Source organism: Orycteropus afer, unplaced genomic scaffold, assembly GCF_000298275.1.
Source record: "Orycteropus afer afer isolate SDZICR_OR568_19922 unplaced genomic scaffold, OryAfe1.0 scaffold00067, whole genome shotgun sequence".
Taxonomy (NCBI): domain Eukaryota; kingdom Metazoa; phylum Chordata; class Mammalia; order Tubulidentata; family Orycteropodidae; genus Orycteropus; species Orycteropus afer.
In genome coordinates this window covers 3,632,026-3,644,590 of record NW_006921654.1, presented here as the reverse complement: position 1 = coordinate 3,644,590, position 12,565 = coordinate 3,632,026, and the positions used below count along the sequence as shown (strand labels likewise).

General features: G+C 58.7%; 1 protein-coding gene across 1 annotated transcript; it reads right to left on the bottom strand.

Annotated features, from left to right (window-relative positions):
- Positions 1 to 98: 98 nt before the first annotated feature.
- On the bottom strand, positions 99 to 8,892 carry PLEKHG4 (pleckstrin homology and RhoGEF domain containing G4). The gene is made up of 21 exons (XM_007940390.1): positions 8,394 to 8,892; positions 8,134 to 8,229; positions 7,936 to 8,059; positions 7,762 to 7,855; positions 7,611 to 7,685; positions 7,414 to 7,530; positions 7,145 to 7,243; positions 6,903 to 7,051; positions 6,639 to 6,777; positions 6,424 to 6,540; positions 4,333 to 4,515; positions 3,585 to 4,090; positions 3,264 to 3,510; positions 2,446 to 2,535; positions 2,153 to 2,374; positions 1,899 to 2,069; positions 1,632 to 1,809; positions 1,113 to 1,229; positions 733 to 969; positions 532 to 647; positions 99 to 224 (listed from the first exon to the last, which is right to left on the bottom strand). Exons 1-21 carry the CDS (start codon positions 8,890 to 8,892, stop codon positions 99 to 101), a joined length of 3,702 nt encoding a protein of 1,233 aa, XP_007938581.1.
- Between the last annotated feature and the right edge of the window lie 3,673 nt (positions 8,893 to 12,565).

The following is a 12,565-nucleotide window of genomic DNA, read 5'->3' as shown; positions in this document are numbered from 1 at the left end:
TTAAGGCCAGGGGCTGGGAAGCAGCTGCTGAGACCTCACCTGTCCAGGATGCTCCAGCAGCCTAGAGCGTGAAGCATTAGCTCCAGCCTAATCCCAACTCACAACTTGGGACAAGGGCTGGAGAGGGGGACATGAAAGGAGGACACGAGGCAAGGGGCCGGGGATCCAGGTACTTGCTCATGCAATGCAGCCAGACTTTCCCAGAGAGGACCCCCGCAGTCTGTCTAGTGGGCACAGAAATCAGAAAGGGTAGTCTATAAGGGCAGGAGACAGCCCGATCACAGCAGATCTGGAGAGAGGCGATGTTCCCTGGAGCCACAGGCTGTGGGATCCACTGTCCATCTTCGAGCCTGAGCTCAGACCTGTGGTTCCATTTGGGGCTTGAATGCCAGTTTCCGCAGCCAAGTTTTCAGTGGGGTCTCTAGGGAATGGCTTAGGACCACTTGCCTCCAGCTCCACCTAAAGGAAAGGTAGCCAGAGGCCCAGGCTAGGCTGGGGAGGGGATGGTGAGGAAGGGCAAGAGGCACTCACATAGGCCAAGTCCTCTAGGCCTCTGCCTAGGGCCTGTCCTGACACACAGCTGCTGTCGGAACCACTGGAGCCACTGGCTGATGGGCACTGGGATGAGACCTCGGAGTCCTCGGGAGCTAGGGAGGGAGACTGGGTGAGCTGCTGGCAGGGGAGGCCGAGACCCCAGGCCATGCCAGCCTGCTTGTCTAAGTTCACACATACTCAAAGAGGGCTGGTTGCCCAGCTCTGCTTCAGCCTCCAGCACTGCTTCCTCGGGGAAGTTGGTGGGATACAGGGGCCAGCGGAGGCCCAGAAGAGCTGGGTCTCCGTACAGGTGCAGGTTGAGAGGCCCCAATACAGAAGAGGAGGCTGGGTCTCCAGGAAGGGAGTTGGAGGCCCCCAGATAAGGGCTGTCGCAGTCAAGCGGGGCTACAGCAATGGAGGCCCGAGAGCGAACTTCTGCATAAGAGGGAAGGTCTGGTTGGGATAGGCCAGAGCCCAGCCTAGCCTGAGGTCCAAGAGGAGCTCAGGCCAGGATGACAGAGGTCCACACTGCCACCCGAGCAGCTTTCCTGAGCCCCACCCCATAGGCCACCCACTACCTCGGCACTTGAGGACATAGTTGATGGTACGGTCACTGATAGCTTCTTCACTGGGGGAAATGTCCTGGAAGGCCTTGTTCCCCACACCCATGGACACCATCTCAGCCATGCGCACCTCTGGGTAGAGAGCAGGCATAAGGCAAGGCCCCTCTGGACATCAGCTTAGCCCTTGGGCCTCTATCTTCCCTGTTAAACGTGTCTTTTATAGACATCAAGCTGAGTATCTCATCTGCTCTGAACCTTGCTGGTCCCAGGCTTGCTCCTCCCAACCATCCCTTTTAAAGATGAAGCTATTCATAAAGTTAACTTTGTGCCCAGAGTCCGACAAGGTGACAAGAGGACTGCCTGACTGAAATTCTCTACCCTGCTGGCTGCTGCTGGCCTCCTCCCTGCATAGCCCCTGGCGATACTTTCCTAAGCCACCCAGGTACCTGGGCCTTCCCCAGGCTCCTGGGGGACAAGGAAAGCCATCTGGGGAGGGGAGGGGAGGGGAGGGAAGATGCAGGACTAGGGACCCACCCTTATTGTGGACAGCCTGCCTCCAGAGCAGGCGGGAGATGTCAGTTGTCCAGGCCTGTTTGGTGGCCAAGCTGGTGGCCTGCAGCACAAAAGTGTCCCTAGCCTTGCGACGGCGGAACCAGACCTCAAAGCGCAGGTTGTTGTCCCCACAGTTCTCAGTCAAGCCAAGGTCTGCCATCTGTATGGCCAGGGTACAAGGGCTAGCAAAGGCACCGAAGGGCGGGGGCAGGGGCAGGGCAGGGGTAGGGGCAGGGCTGGAGAGCCTACCTTGAAGGAACGCTTATAGGTGAACGTGTCGGTACCTGCAGGCCCTCGGCGAGGCTTGCTGAAAAGCAGCAGCTCCTCAAAGAGAAAGACACGGCGCAGGGCCTTGTGGCGCCCAGCACGCACCGTGAACTCATCCTGTCGCACCAGCTGCCCCTGCTCCTTGAGGTTAACCTGTCAAGGCAGGGCCCGGTGGGTGCCTGGCCCCTTCCCTCCACACCCACTAAACCTGCCCACCAAGGCCTGGGTCCACTCACGTCGCAGCCCTGGATGGCATCCATAGCCAGCAGGTCATTTCCGTGCCGCAGCTGGAAGCGCACGAGGCTCTGGGCCGCCCGCAGGGCACCGAGCTCCTGCCCAGGGCGCTGGGAGGCCCGCGCCAGCTCCTGCAGCAACAGGGCGTACTTGCCCATGCGCTGGATGGGCTTTAGCAGGTACGAGGCCAGGTCCAGGTGGTCCCCCAGTGCTTGCTGCTTATCCTGCCAGGTGAATGGGAAGCCCTCAAGAGGTTCCAGGGTAGCCCCCACCCCCACAGTCCCTGGCTGCCTACCTTGAAGAAGGAGTGGCCATAGCTGGTCATCAGGGCGTCGGAGCGAGGCTTATTCTTGCTGTAGAGTGCATACATCCCAAACTGCACCCTCTGTGGGGACAGCAGCTCAGACCAGGTGCGAGGGGGCCAAGATGCCAACAGACACCTCCCTGGGAAATCCCACCATATTCAGCGTGTATTGCTTCAAAGTGAGGGCAATGTGGCAATAAAGGGAGGGCACATGCCAACAGGGGCTCATCCCCAGGCTCTCTGGGGGAGAAGTCCTGTCCCCGCCTGAGCCTCCTGCGGTCAACGCTGCCCTCTCACAGCTCTGAGGCAACTCTGTGATCTCACCTCGCCTCAGACTCTCTCCCCTGCTCACTCCACTCAACTCTGAAGGTCTGTCTCTCAGCCTTGGGGCCTCCTGCTGGCCTGCCACAGGCTCAGCGCTCATTCCTTCTGAAAGGAACCCTCTTCCTCCAGCTCTCCACACAACCTGGCTCTGCCTCCTCCCTCAGGGCTCAGCTGAAAGACTCCCTCCTCACCTCCTCACCTCCTCTAAGAGGCCTCTCTATGTGCTCCCTGAAGCGGGAACCACTGCCCACCGCTCACTCCCAATCAGATCCTGGTTATTTCCCTCCTAGCCTTGCCTATAGTCTGCAATTATCTTTTTCATTTGTATATTCCTCCTGTAAACTATGAGCACAGAGAGGCAGGGAGCTTGTCTGTCTCTCTCATTCATAACTGTACCCGCCATAGGGTTTGGTACTAAGCATGGGCCTAGCAGCTTGTTGCTGAGCATGACATAATCAGCTACAGGCCATGTGGCCCAGGCTTACGTGGCGCAGGAAGGCATAGGCCACTCGGGACGGATGCTGGGTGCAGGCCTCCAGCTCTTGCAAGAAGAAATGGCGGTGAAAGTCCCGCAGCTTCTCCAGGTTGCCAAAGAGGTGGGCGCGCTGGCCACGGAGGCCTTGGGGCACATTGTGGCGATCCAACTCAGGGAAGTAGTTCTCTACAGTGTAGTCTAGGGCACGGACATATTCCCGCTCCGTGGCCACCATTTCCGCCAGCACCAGTTGCAGCCTACCAGGTAAAAGGAGTTAGGACCCAAGGCTCCACCTTGCCACTGCCCTCCCTGCCCTGCCCACTGCCTGCACCTGTTGGGGCTCCTAAGGTCAGAGCTGCCCGGTGGAGGCACAATGGGGGATGAACCCGGATGGGCAGCACCACCTCCACCCTCTGGTCCACGGCAGGCAGCTACAATGGTGGCCCGGTGGCAGTGGCGGGCAGGCTCATTGAGGCCCTGCCCCAGACTCCGATCAAAGCTGTACGCCTTCCTCAGGGGAGGGGTGGCAGGTGCTGTGGGGACCCTGCTGGCACACACGCTGCTTCTGCTGCCCCTCGGTGGTGCCTTCAGTGCAGCCTCTAGCTTCTGGTCCAGGGCCAGCCAGGTGTCCTGGCACCGCGCCCAGGTCCAGCGGCACTCCTGGCAGATGCCCTCTGACCCTAGCCCTGTGGCCAGAGCCCACATCTTTCGGAAGTGGGCAGGAGGCAGGTCAGGGTGCTTGGTCCAGTGCAGCTGCAGTCGCTGCAGCACGGTCCCTGGGGGCTCCAGATCCAGCTCTGCCAACACCCGCTGGCCTTCCTCAGCCCATGTTGAGGCCTGCAACACCCAGGCCAGACACTGAAGGTGGAGCCCACTGACACTGAGAAGCCCCCTCTGGTCACTCCTCACCGCCAGAGGATGCCAACCCCAGCCCCATCCACGATCCCAGGTGTTGGATTTGGGGGTCACAGTGAAGACAAGGAAAGACAAGAGGTCTGAAGCCAAGGTGGAGCTAGGGTACAGCCACCACTCTGGCCACACTGACCACTTGGAGCCAGGAACAGGGAACCCTCACTCACCTGCTTGAAGAATCCCAACAGCCTCTCAGCATTTGCCAGCCACTGACGCCGCTGGGCCAAAGCCCTGGAGAATTCAGTCAGCTGGACTTGCAGGGCCAGAAAGCGGGCCCCAGAGGAGCCCAGTTCAGCTGCTTCCCAGCCAGCCAGTGGCTGTAGAACCTTCTCCCCTCGCCTGATCTGCTCCTGGGGACAGAGACTGGGCTCAGCTGGCCCAGCCCTGTTGGTCCAGCCCCCAAGCCCACCAACATCTATAGCTATGTTGTCAAGTGCCTCTCTTAGGTTGAAGAACCCACTTCCACCTCAGCCTTCCAGCCCTACCCAGCCGCTTCCACCACCCTTTCTCTCCCTGTTCCTCTCTGCAGCTGAACAGAACTGCCTGTCCTCACCATCACTGCCTAACAACAGAACTGCCTATCCTCACCTTCTTCATCAGCCATTCCAGCCCCACTTCTATTCCAACCTGGCACTTCTCAGGCCTCAGCCCTCTCTCTCTCTGGGGCTCCCCTGACACCTCCCCACTCTCCTGATTCTCCTCATCCTCCTCCGGGGGTTCATCCCAACTCCCCTGGACTTCTGAACACAGCCCACCCTCTCCCAATCTTTGTGTGTGTATGTGTGATTTGGGTGAAAATTTACAAAGCAAATTGTTTTCCATTTAATAATCCCCACAATGTAACAGTACACTTCCCATTTCAGCCTTGTGTTTACTGTTCCCATTCATTTCTCTTGTGTTCTCATTCACTTTATAGGCCTGTCTATCATTTCACTGAGAGCTGAGCCATGGGGGTGAGTTCGGGTCCAGGTTTGAAGGGTGGCTAAGATCCACAGTCTCAGGGGTTCCACCACTCTCTATCAGACCAACAAGCCTCTCCCAGCCAATCCTGTGTGGCCACATGCCCACATCCACCCAAGGATCTCTCCAGCCAAGCCTCTCCTTTGAACTATAGGCCCAGTGCAAGAGGCTCCCTCTCATTCTCTCACAGTCACTTCAAAGGCACACCTGAGCTTGGATTCATAAATCTCCCACCCCTAGAAGGGCCAGTCTCCTGGTCCCTATTCTCAGGAAATGTCATCCACTCGTCCTTACGAACTCCCTCTCCCTTAATGCCTCTCCCAAATGTATCTACCATCAAATCCCATCAGCTCCTCAAATCCATCTCCTCTGCCACCGTCCTGGCTGGAGCAAGCAGCATTTCTGCCTCGCCCGCTGCAATGGTCCCGTCACTGGACTCTTCACATCCATCCTCCCAGTCATCATCAACCCAGAATCATGCCACTCTTCCAAGAATCTCATCATGCGGGTTTCTGGCTCAAACCTTTTTACTACTCTCAGGATACAAAGTCCCACCCACAGAGCCCAGTGATCTGGCCACTGACCACTTCTCCAGCCTCATCTCCCTCCACTCTCCTCCTTCTGCTCTGTACTTCAACCACACTGGCCTTCTTACATCTCCTGAGGCACACCCTACTCCCTCCTGCCACAGGACCTATGCACACGCTGTCTGTAGCCTAAAATGTTCCCTAGCCCTAGCCCTCTTCTGCGTGATTGACACTAAGCTATCCTCTAGAAGAACCAAGATATCAACAGATACCTCCCAAGAAGTGCCCCCACATCCAGCCTGCACTGTTTCAAAGTGGGGGCAATCTTTGAGTCTCAGCTCATAAATACTTTCTCAACAAGAATGTTCACACATTGTGAAGAGCGTAAGCAATGTCACTGGACCAACCTATGTAGAAATTGTTGAACGGGAACCTCAACTGTTGTGTAAAGCATTACCAAAAACACAGTAAAGTATTTTTTTAAGAAGAAAAAAAAAAGACTTTCTCAAGCTAACCCACCACACCCTGCTGGTCAGGCCTTTGCTCCACACTCAGATAAGACCACCTTGAGTCTCTTCCCTCTTCCCTTCCAGAGTTCTTGCTGCAGTCTGCAAACACTTATGAACTGTGAACCCTTGCTTACAACCGATCTTCTCCATCAGACTGTCAGCCCTAAGAGAGCAAGGAGGGATCTGATTGCACCCACCTCTGCATGCCTAGTCCCTGGCGCAGTGCACCAACACCTGAGAATGAACAAGTGACCAAATTCACCTGGGCAGCCTGGTCCAGCTCCTGAAAAGGGCCTTGGGCCTGGAGCAGCATGTCCACCGAGGACTCTTCTCGCTCTTCCAGTGCTGGCCAGCCCACCTGCTGTAGCCACGCTTCAATCTGAAGGAGGGACACAAGCAGAGGAAGGTAAGAGCTGCTGAGGGTGGGACCAGGCTTGAGATCCAGGGTAGGCCCTGCCCCGGCCAGGTAGTTCCCACCTGGTGCAGCGTGCCCTCCTGGGCCTCCAGTGTCTGCACCAGCTCCAGAGCCTGGACTCGCCGGTTGCTCTGCAGAGTCAGTTGGTGCAGCAGCTCATCCACACGGCCATACAGCTCATCAGCCTCATCCAATGCCGGCCTGGTGCAGGACACACGGTCTCAGGGCCCTTGCTCCATCCCATCATGTCCTAAAACCCACAATCCTGGCTGGCTCTGGGCCAGCGGCTGAAGCCTTGGCATTAGATTCTGTGGGCTGGCACCTACCTGTAGTCTGGGCTCAGGGTCACCTCTGGGACTTGCTGCTTCAGCCATGTCAGCTCCAAGGCCCCCTGGCCCTGTAGCCATGTTAGCCGCGGTGAATCAAGTACCTGCTGCATCAAGACCCGTGCCTGCCGTAGCAGCTGGCTGACTTCCTAGGGTTGAGAACGACAGGCAGGGGAGGTGGCCGTGGCAGAGCAGGAGGCAGACAGGGAGCATTCAGGGAGGCTTCGGGAGGAGACACTCACCCCAGACTCCGTGGGCCGGGGAATCACCTTCATGCTCTCCATGGCCCCCTGGAGCAAGGCACAAACCACCTGGCAACTCTGCAGCAGGGCTTCCAGATGCTGTGAGTAGGGGCCAGGCAAGGCCAGAGCAGGGCTCAGTGCAGCTCCCAGGCAGCCTGGATTCCTGGCCTCTGCAGCCAGCTTTGCTCTGCTGAACCCAGCCCAGGAGCAGCTCCTCACTGCCGCAGATTGCCTGCATACCCAGCCCACGCCCTACCCAGTGCACTGACCATCCGAAAGTCTAGCCAGGCCTGGTGACAGTAAGGCAGGCCTCCTCCCAGTGAAGCAGGCAACCCCGTGGTGGGGACACGGCTCAGCAGGCTCTGGTGAGAGGGCAACTGCTCCAGCTGCAGGAGAAGATGGCGACGTGACCCAGGCCTGATGGGAAAGCACCCCACCCCCACCTGTGGCCCACGCCACTCAGTACCTGCAGACCAGAAGGCACCTCCTGTGGCATCTTTCCCCTTAGCAGCACCTGGTGCACAGACCCTGGAGCGGCTTCCTGCAAGGAGTCTGAGCTCAGCCCTACCCCAAAGGAAGAGAAGTGGGGGGAGATGGGACGACTATCCTGTACTCACCTGCAGTTGGCTAAGCCCCCTGAAAAGGGAAGAGGTTGGAGAGCAAATGCGGGCATCCACCAGCGCAGTCAGTCCCAGGGCCTGTACTTCGGGCCTGAAGGGACAGGCTTCATTCAGGACCTAATTCCCAGGCCCTGCCCCTCCAGGTTCCATCTCCCAGCCTTCTCTCTCTACCTGAGGATGCTTCGCAGGTAGAACAGGAGGCGGACAAGCTCCTGACTGCTGCACTTGGGGTGAAGCCAGGCCGGACTGTGAGCAGACAGAAGCAGCACTGCTCGGCCGTCTACATCCCGAGTTCCTGTGGGGAAGAGGCAGTGAACATCCACCCCATGGGGCCACCCCACCTTCACCTCCCCCAGTCCTCTCCATTACCTGGCAGGGTAGCCATGCCACTGGCCAGGAGCTCAAAAGCAAGGTCTTGGGCCAAGAGGCGGTCAGAGGGTGTGAGGGGACTGGATCTGCTGGGATCTTGGGAAGGGACATGGTTGGGTCTACATTGAGTCACCTACCCAGAGGCTTCTCCCCAAACCTATATTTTGGCCTGAGTAGGGTTAGAGCCATTCCAAGTCTCATCACCCAACTCTAGGTACTCTTACTCCCTTCCCAGACTTCCCTGATTCAGCCTCACTTACCTGGCTCCTGCAGCTCCGATAAAGGGTCTCCAAGGTCCACAGGGTCGCTGTTCAACTCCTTGAGGTCTAAGCTGGCTGCCATCACCCTGTCTGGACCTGGGTTCCCTGCCAAGCCTCCCCCTTGGCTGTCACTGCCACCCTCTAGCAGTCTGAGATGGGAAGACATGGGGGATAGGGGGCTCTCCACTCCAGAAGGGGTTGGGTGTTCTGACTGGGCTGAGAAGCTTTCAGATGGGCCCTCCTGGCCACCCCCCGACCCATCTGCAGCCATCACTTCTGGGGGTGACTTAGGCTCTCCGGACAATTCGCTGCCCTGTAGCCTTTTACCCTGAACTTCCCCTGCTGATGGTCTTGGAGTACTGCGGTCCTGAACCTCCATGTTGGGGGTGGGCTCCTCCTCATCCCAGCCATCCATGTAAGTGCACACAGCAAATCTCCAGTCCGTGGCGTGGCCCTGGGAGTCTGCGGATCCATCCCTGTCCTCCAGTGGCGGTTCCATCAACCACTCCCTTCGGGTGGTCCTGCTCCGGACCCAGTGGAAGAGAGGCTAGGCCCTCAGAGTGAACTAAGGCCACAGGTCATCCAGTAACTGGGTTGAAGATGTTCCAGCAGGCCTCAGTGGACAACGCTGGTGGACGCAGGCTGGTCCTGCCTGGTGCGGGGGCCCAGATGGTGCCGAGGACCAGGGGGCGCCGAAACTGCCACGGTTCAGACCTGGGGAGGAGAGAACGCCTCAGAAGTCTCCCTTCTGCCCAGGCCCCGCCGACTGCGCTCAAATAATTGTGTCTCGGTGGGGGCCAACACCCAGGACCACACACTCCTGGCCACACTTGGCAGGCCTATGCCCTATGGCACCCCCAGAACATGGGCGCCGCGCTGCCTCGTGTGCTCGCACTGCCGCCGGCTCCGTCCTGCCCGCGCCTCCGCCTGGGACCCGCGTTCAGCCACGCTCATCAGCCCGCCGTGCTCACGCCGTCGTCGGGACGCGACGCAGGAAACCGCAAAAAGGAAGCCCTCGAACGTACCGAACGTACCGTACCGCCGCAGCCTCGACGGAGGGTTTAGTGCGGCCCGTGCGGCGTCCAAGGGCGCCGCCTCCTGGCCGCGGAGGAAGGGACGCGCGGCCGCAGATACGCCGCGCCGCGCCGCCCCCTGGAGGCGGGAGGACAGAGACGCAGCCCACCCGGCAGTCCCGACGGCAGACTCCAGCGGCGAGAGAACAGCAGGGCGCCGGCTCCCGCAGCGCCGCTGCCCGCCGGCCCCCGCCGGCCCTCCGCCCCCGCGGGCCCAGATGGCTCTGCTCTACCGCCCCGCCGGGCCCGCCGACTTTCCATGTCCAACCTTGGCTTGTCTGTTGCCGGCAAGAGGCAGCGACCAACGGCCGTGCCTACTCCCCGGGTCTGGCCAAAGCGCTGGAAGCGGTCATTTTCTGGGGAAGGCAGTGTAGGGGCGTGATGGTGAGTGAGCTTGTGGTCCGCCTGGGATGGGGGGAAGGAACTTGCAGGGGCTTCTGCTCTTGAATGCACGCCGGGGAAGGCTTTATTGTGGGGGTTGGGAGGCTATTTGCTTGCCCACCGGGCCGGGGCAGCCTGCCAGCCTCCCTCAGTGAGACAAGGACGGCTAAAACCCTCCTGTTTTCTCCGGGGCCCCCAAATCAGACCCAAAGAAGAAAATGTGTGCCTAGGGTTCCTGGGAAGCCCCTAAAATGAGACTCGCGGAGTCCAGACTAGCTGCTTGGGGCTGCCGGGAGCCTGTAGGAGCATCTTCGTGGAGGGCAGGGATGACAGCAGTCCCCACCTTCCTTCCAGTCCCCAGGTGGAGGACCGTGAAACAGGTTATATGATTGCATGCTGGGATGGGGGCAGATGGAGGGGCAGGGAGGTCTCTGAGGTGGCAGCTGACCCAGGCCTGCCAGAAGCCACCAGGCTGGACCCTCCACCTCCTTGCATTTCCTAACTCTTTCACTGCCCCCAATGGTGTTGAAGTAAGGGTCCTGGAGCCAGAGAGACTAGGGCAGCCCCTGCTCCTCCACTTACCTGCTGCAGGAGCTCCAGCAACACTCTTCTCTTTGAGCCTCACCTATAAAAGAAGAAAGTCATTCCTTCCTCCTGGGTTTGCCACAAAGACATCTCCAGTGTCTGTTCGCTCACTGCCAGCGCCGGGCTGTGTGCATGCTCTGCCTCTCATTTGCCCTCAGTCAAGGGGTCCTGTTGTCGTGAAAGTCACTTAGATAAAAATGACTTGTGAGATCCCTCCCAGCTCTAAAGTTTGGGATCCTTTTGTGGCATGTGGGCCTGGCCTGACACTCCCCAAAATTTGTGGGAAGATGTGGAAAAGTTGCTTCTGTGGCCAGAAGAAGGTGCTGTGCCCCATAGAATGTCCGGTCCTGGCAGAACCAGGCCGGGGAGGAGGTGACAGAGGAGGTAATGGCTTCCTTGGCTCTAAGGCAGCCCCTCCTTCATGACCTCAGGGAGGCTACTGGAGGAGGGAACCTAAGCATCCAGAGCAGGCACAATGGGGCCAACGGCAGCCCCCCACCCACCTCAGCTACCATATCAGCATATAGGGTCCAGGCTCCCAGACACACTACCAAGAAGCCTCCCTCATGAGCTGGTTTGGCTTCGAGAAAGGAGCCTTGGAGTTGTCCTGTCCCAACCCAACCCCCAGCCTGACTGTCCTTACCCTCTAAGCTACAATAAGCAGTTGGACCAACCTTGGCCCCTCCCCAGCTCTGTCCTAGGTCCACCCCCACTGAGTCACTGTCTCCTGCTCCCTCCCTCCCCTCCGATGCTTACTGTCTCTGCCCACCCACCAACCAGGCCCCCAGGAGCCCTAAGAGCTGACAGGCATCCACACACCCCTCCCAGTGCCAGAGGCAAAGAAGGGACCTCAAGCCACAGGCCATAGCTGATCCACAGAGACACTGAGACAAAGGCAGGGACAGGCCCTGGTTCATGCTTCATGACAACGATATGTTGTCCATGACTATTCTTCAGCACCCAGCACAGGGCCTGGCCCAGAATCAATGCTCAGGGGTGACTTAGACCCGTCGCACCCCTCTGCCCTCCAGAGGCTCCCATCTGTGAGCTAAGATGTAAAGCAGAGTCACAAAAGGACGGACGTGGTTTCAGAGGCAGAGTTACAGGACGCACAGCCCTGGGACGGCAAAACTACAAATAGAAATGCAGACGGGCAGGCTGAGGCCGGGTGGGGAGCGCTGGGGGACCAGGTCTGAGCTGGCCGGGCCAGGCAGCCGACCACAGCAGGCTCTGTGGGCTGAGCTTGCAGGACTGAGGAGTGACTCATGGGACCCATCTCTGTGGCTCTCCTGGCAGCAGAATTAACACACAGCAGCCTTTTCCACTGAGCTCATACAGGGAGACCAGCCTCCCTCCCCTGCCCCTTCCCCAAACCTCCCTCAGCCTCCCTGTCCTTGGCAACATGAATCAACTGAAAATAAAATAGGGGCTCTGTGCCTGTGGGCCTAGTGATGAGACTCTAGGATCCCTCACCCTAGCCCAAACCTTGCACACCCCTTTTCTATATGTCCCAAACAGTGACAGTGACAAATACCTCAGACCTTCCAGTTCTCTCTCACCTTTGGCCTAACTCAAGTCCAGTCTCTTCAGTATGGCATTCAAGGCCAGCCAGAGGCATCGCAGCCTTCCTTTCCAGCACCCAACAGTTGTCTTGGCAAACTGTTATCTAATTACAAGTCTTGACTGACACTGCCTCATCCTGGAATGCCCACACCCATCTCCGCTGGTCAGAATCTTTCCTGTTCAAGGCCTGGAGGCAGCACCGTCTTCCCCAGCCATCCTAGCTACTGGAGACAGCCCCACTACCCCGTCTCAGCTCGGGCATCACTGAAGGCCATCTCTCCCATCCTGCCCAGTCAGGTGGTGACCCAGAGATGATCTTGTTCACTCTCCTGCCTCCCAGACACCCGTGCTCATCTGCCTTCCTCCCCAGTCTGCTCAGCCCTGACCAGCCCTATCTGCCCAGCAGCCTCCAGTGATTTGGACACTAAAGTCTGAGAATGGCGGTCCGGCAGCACCACTCTTCCAGCTCCAACCTCTTCATGTCCCCTGGGTGCCTGGAGCAGCCTTCCAGCAGGTCTTCTGTCTCCAGCCTTGCTCTCTAGCAAAGCTCTCCTCCTGGGATTCTGTACC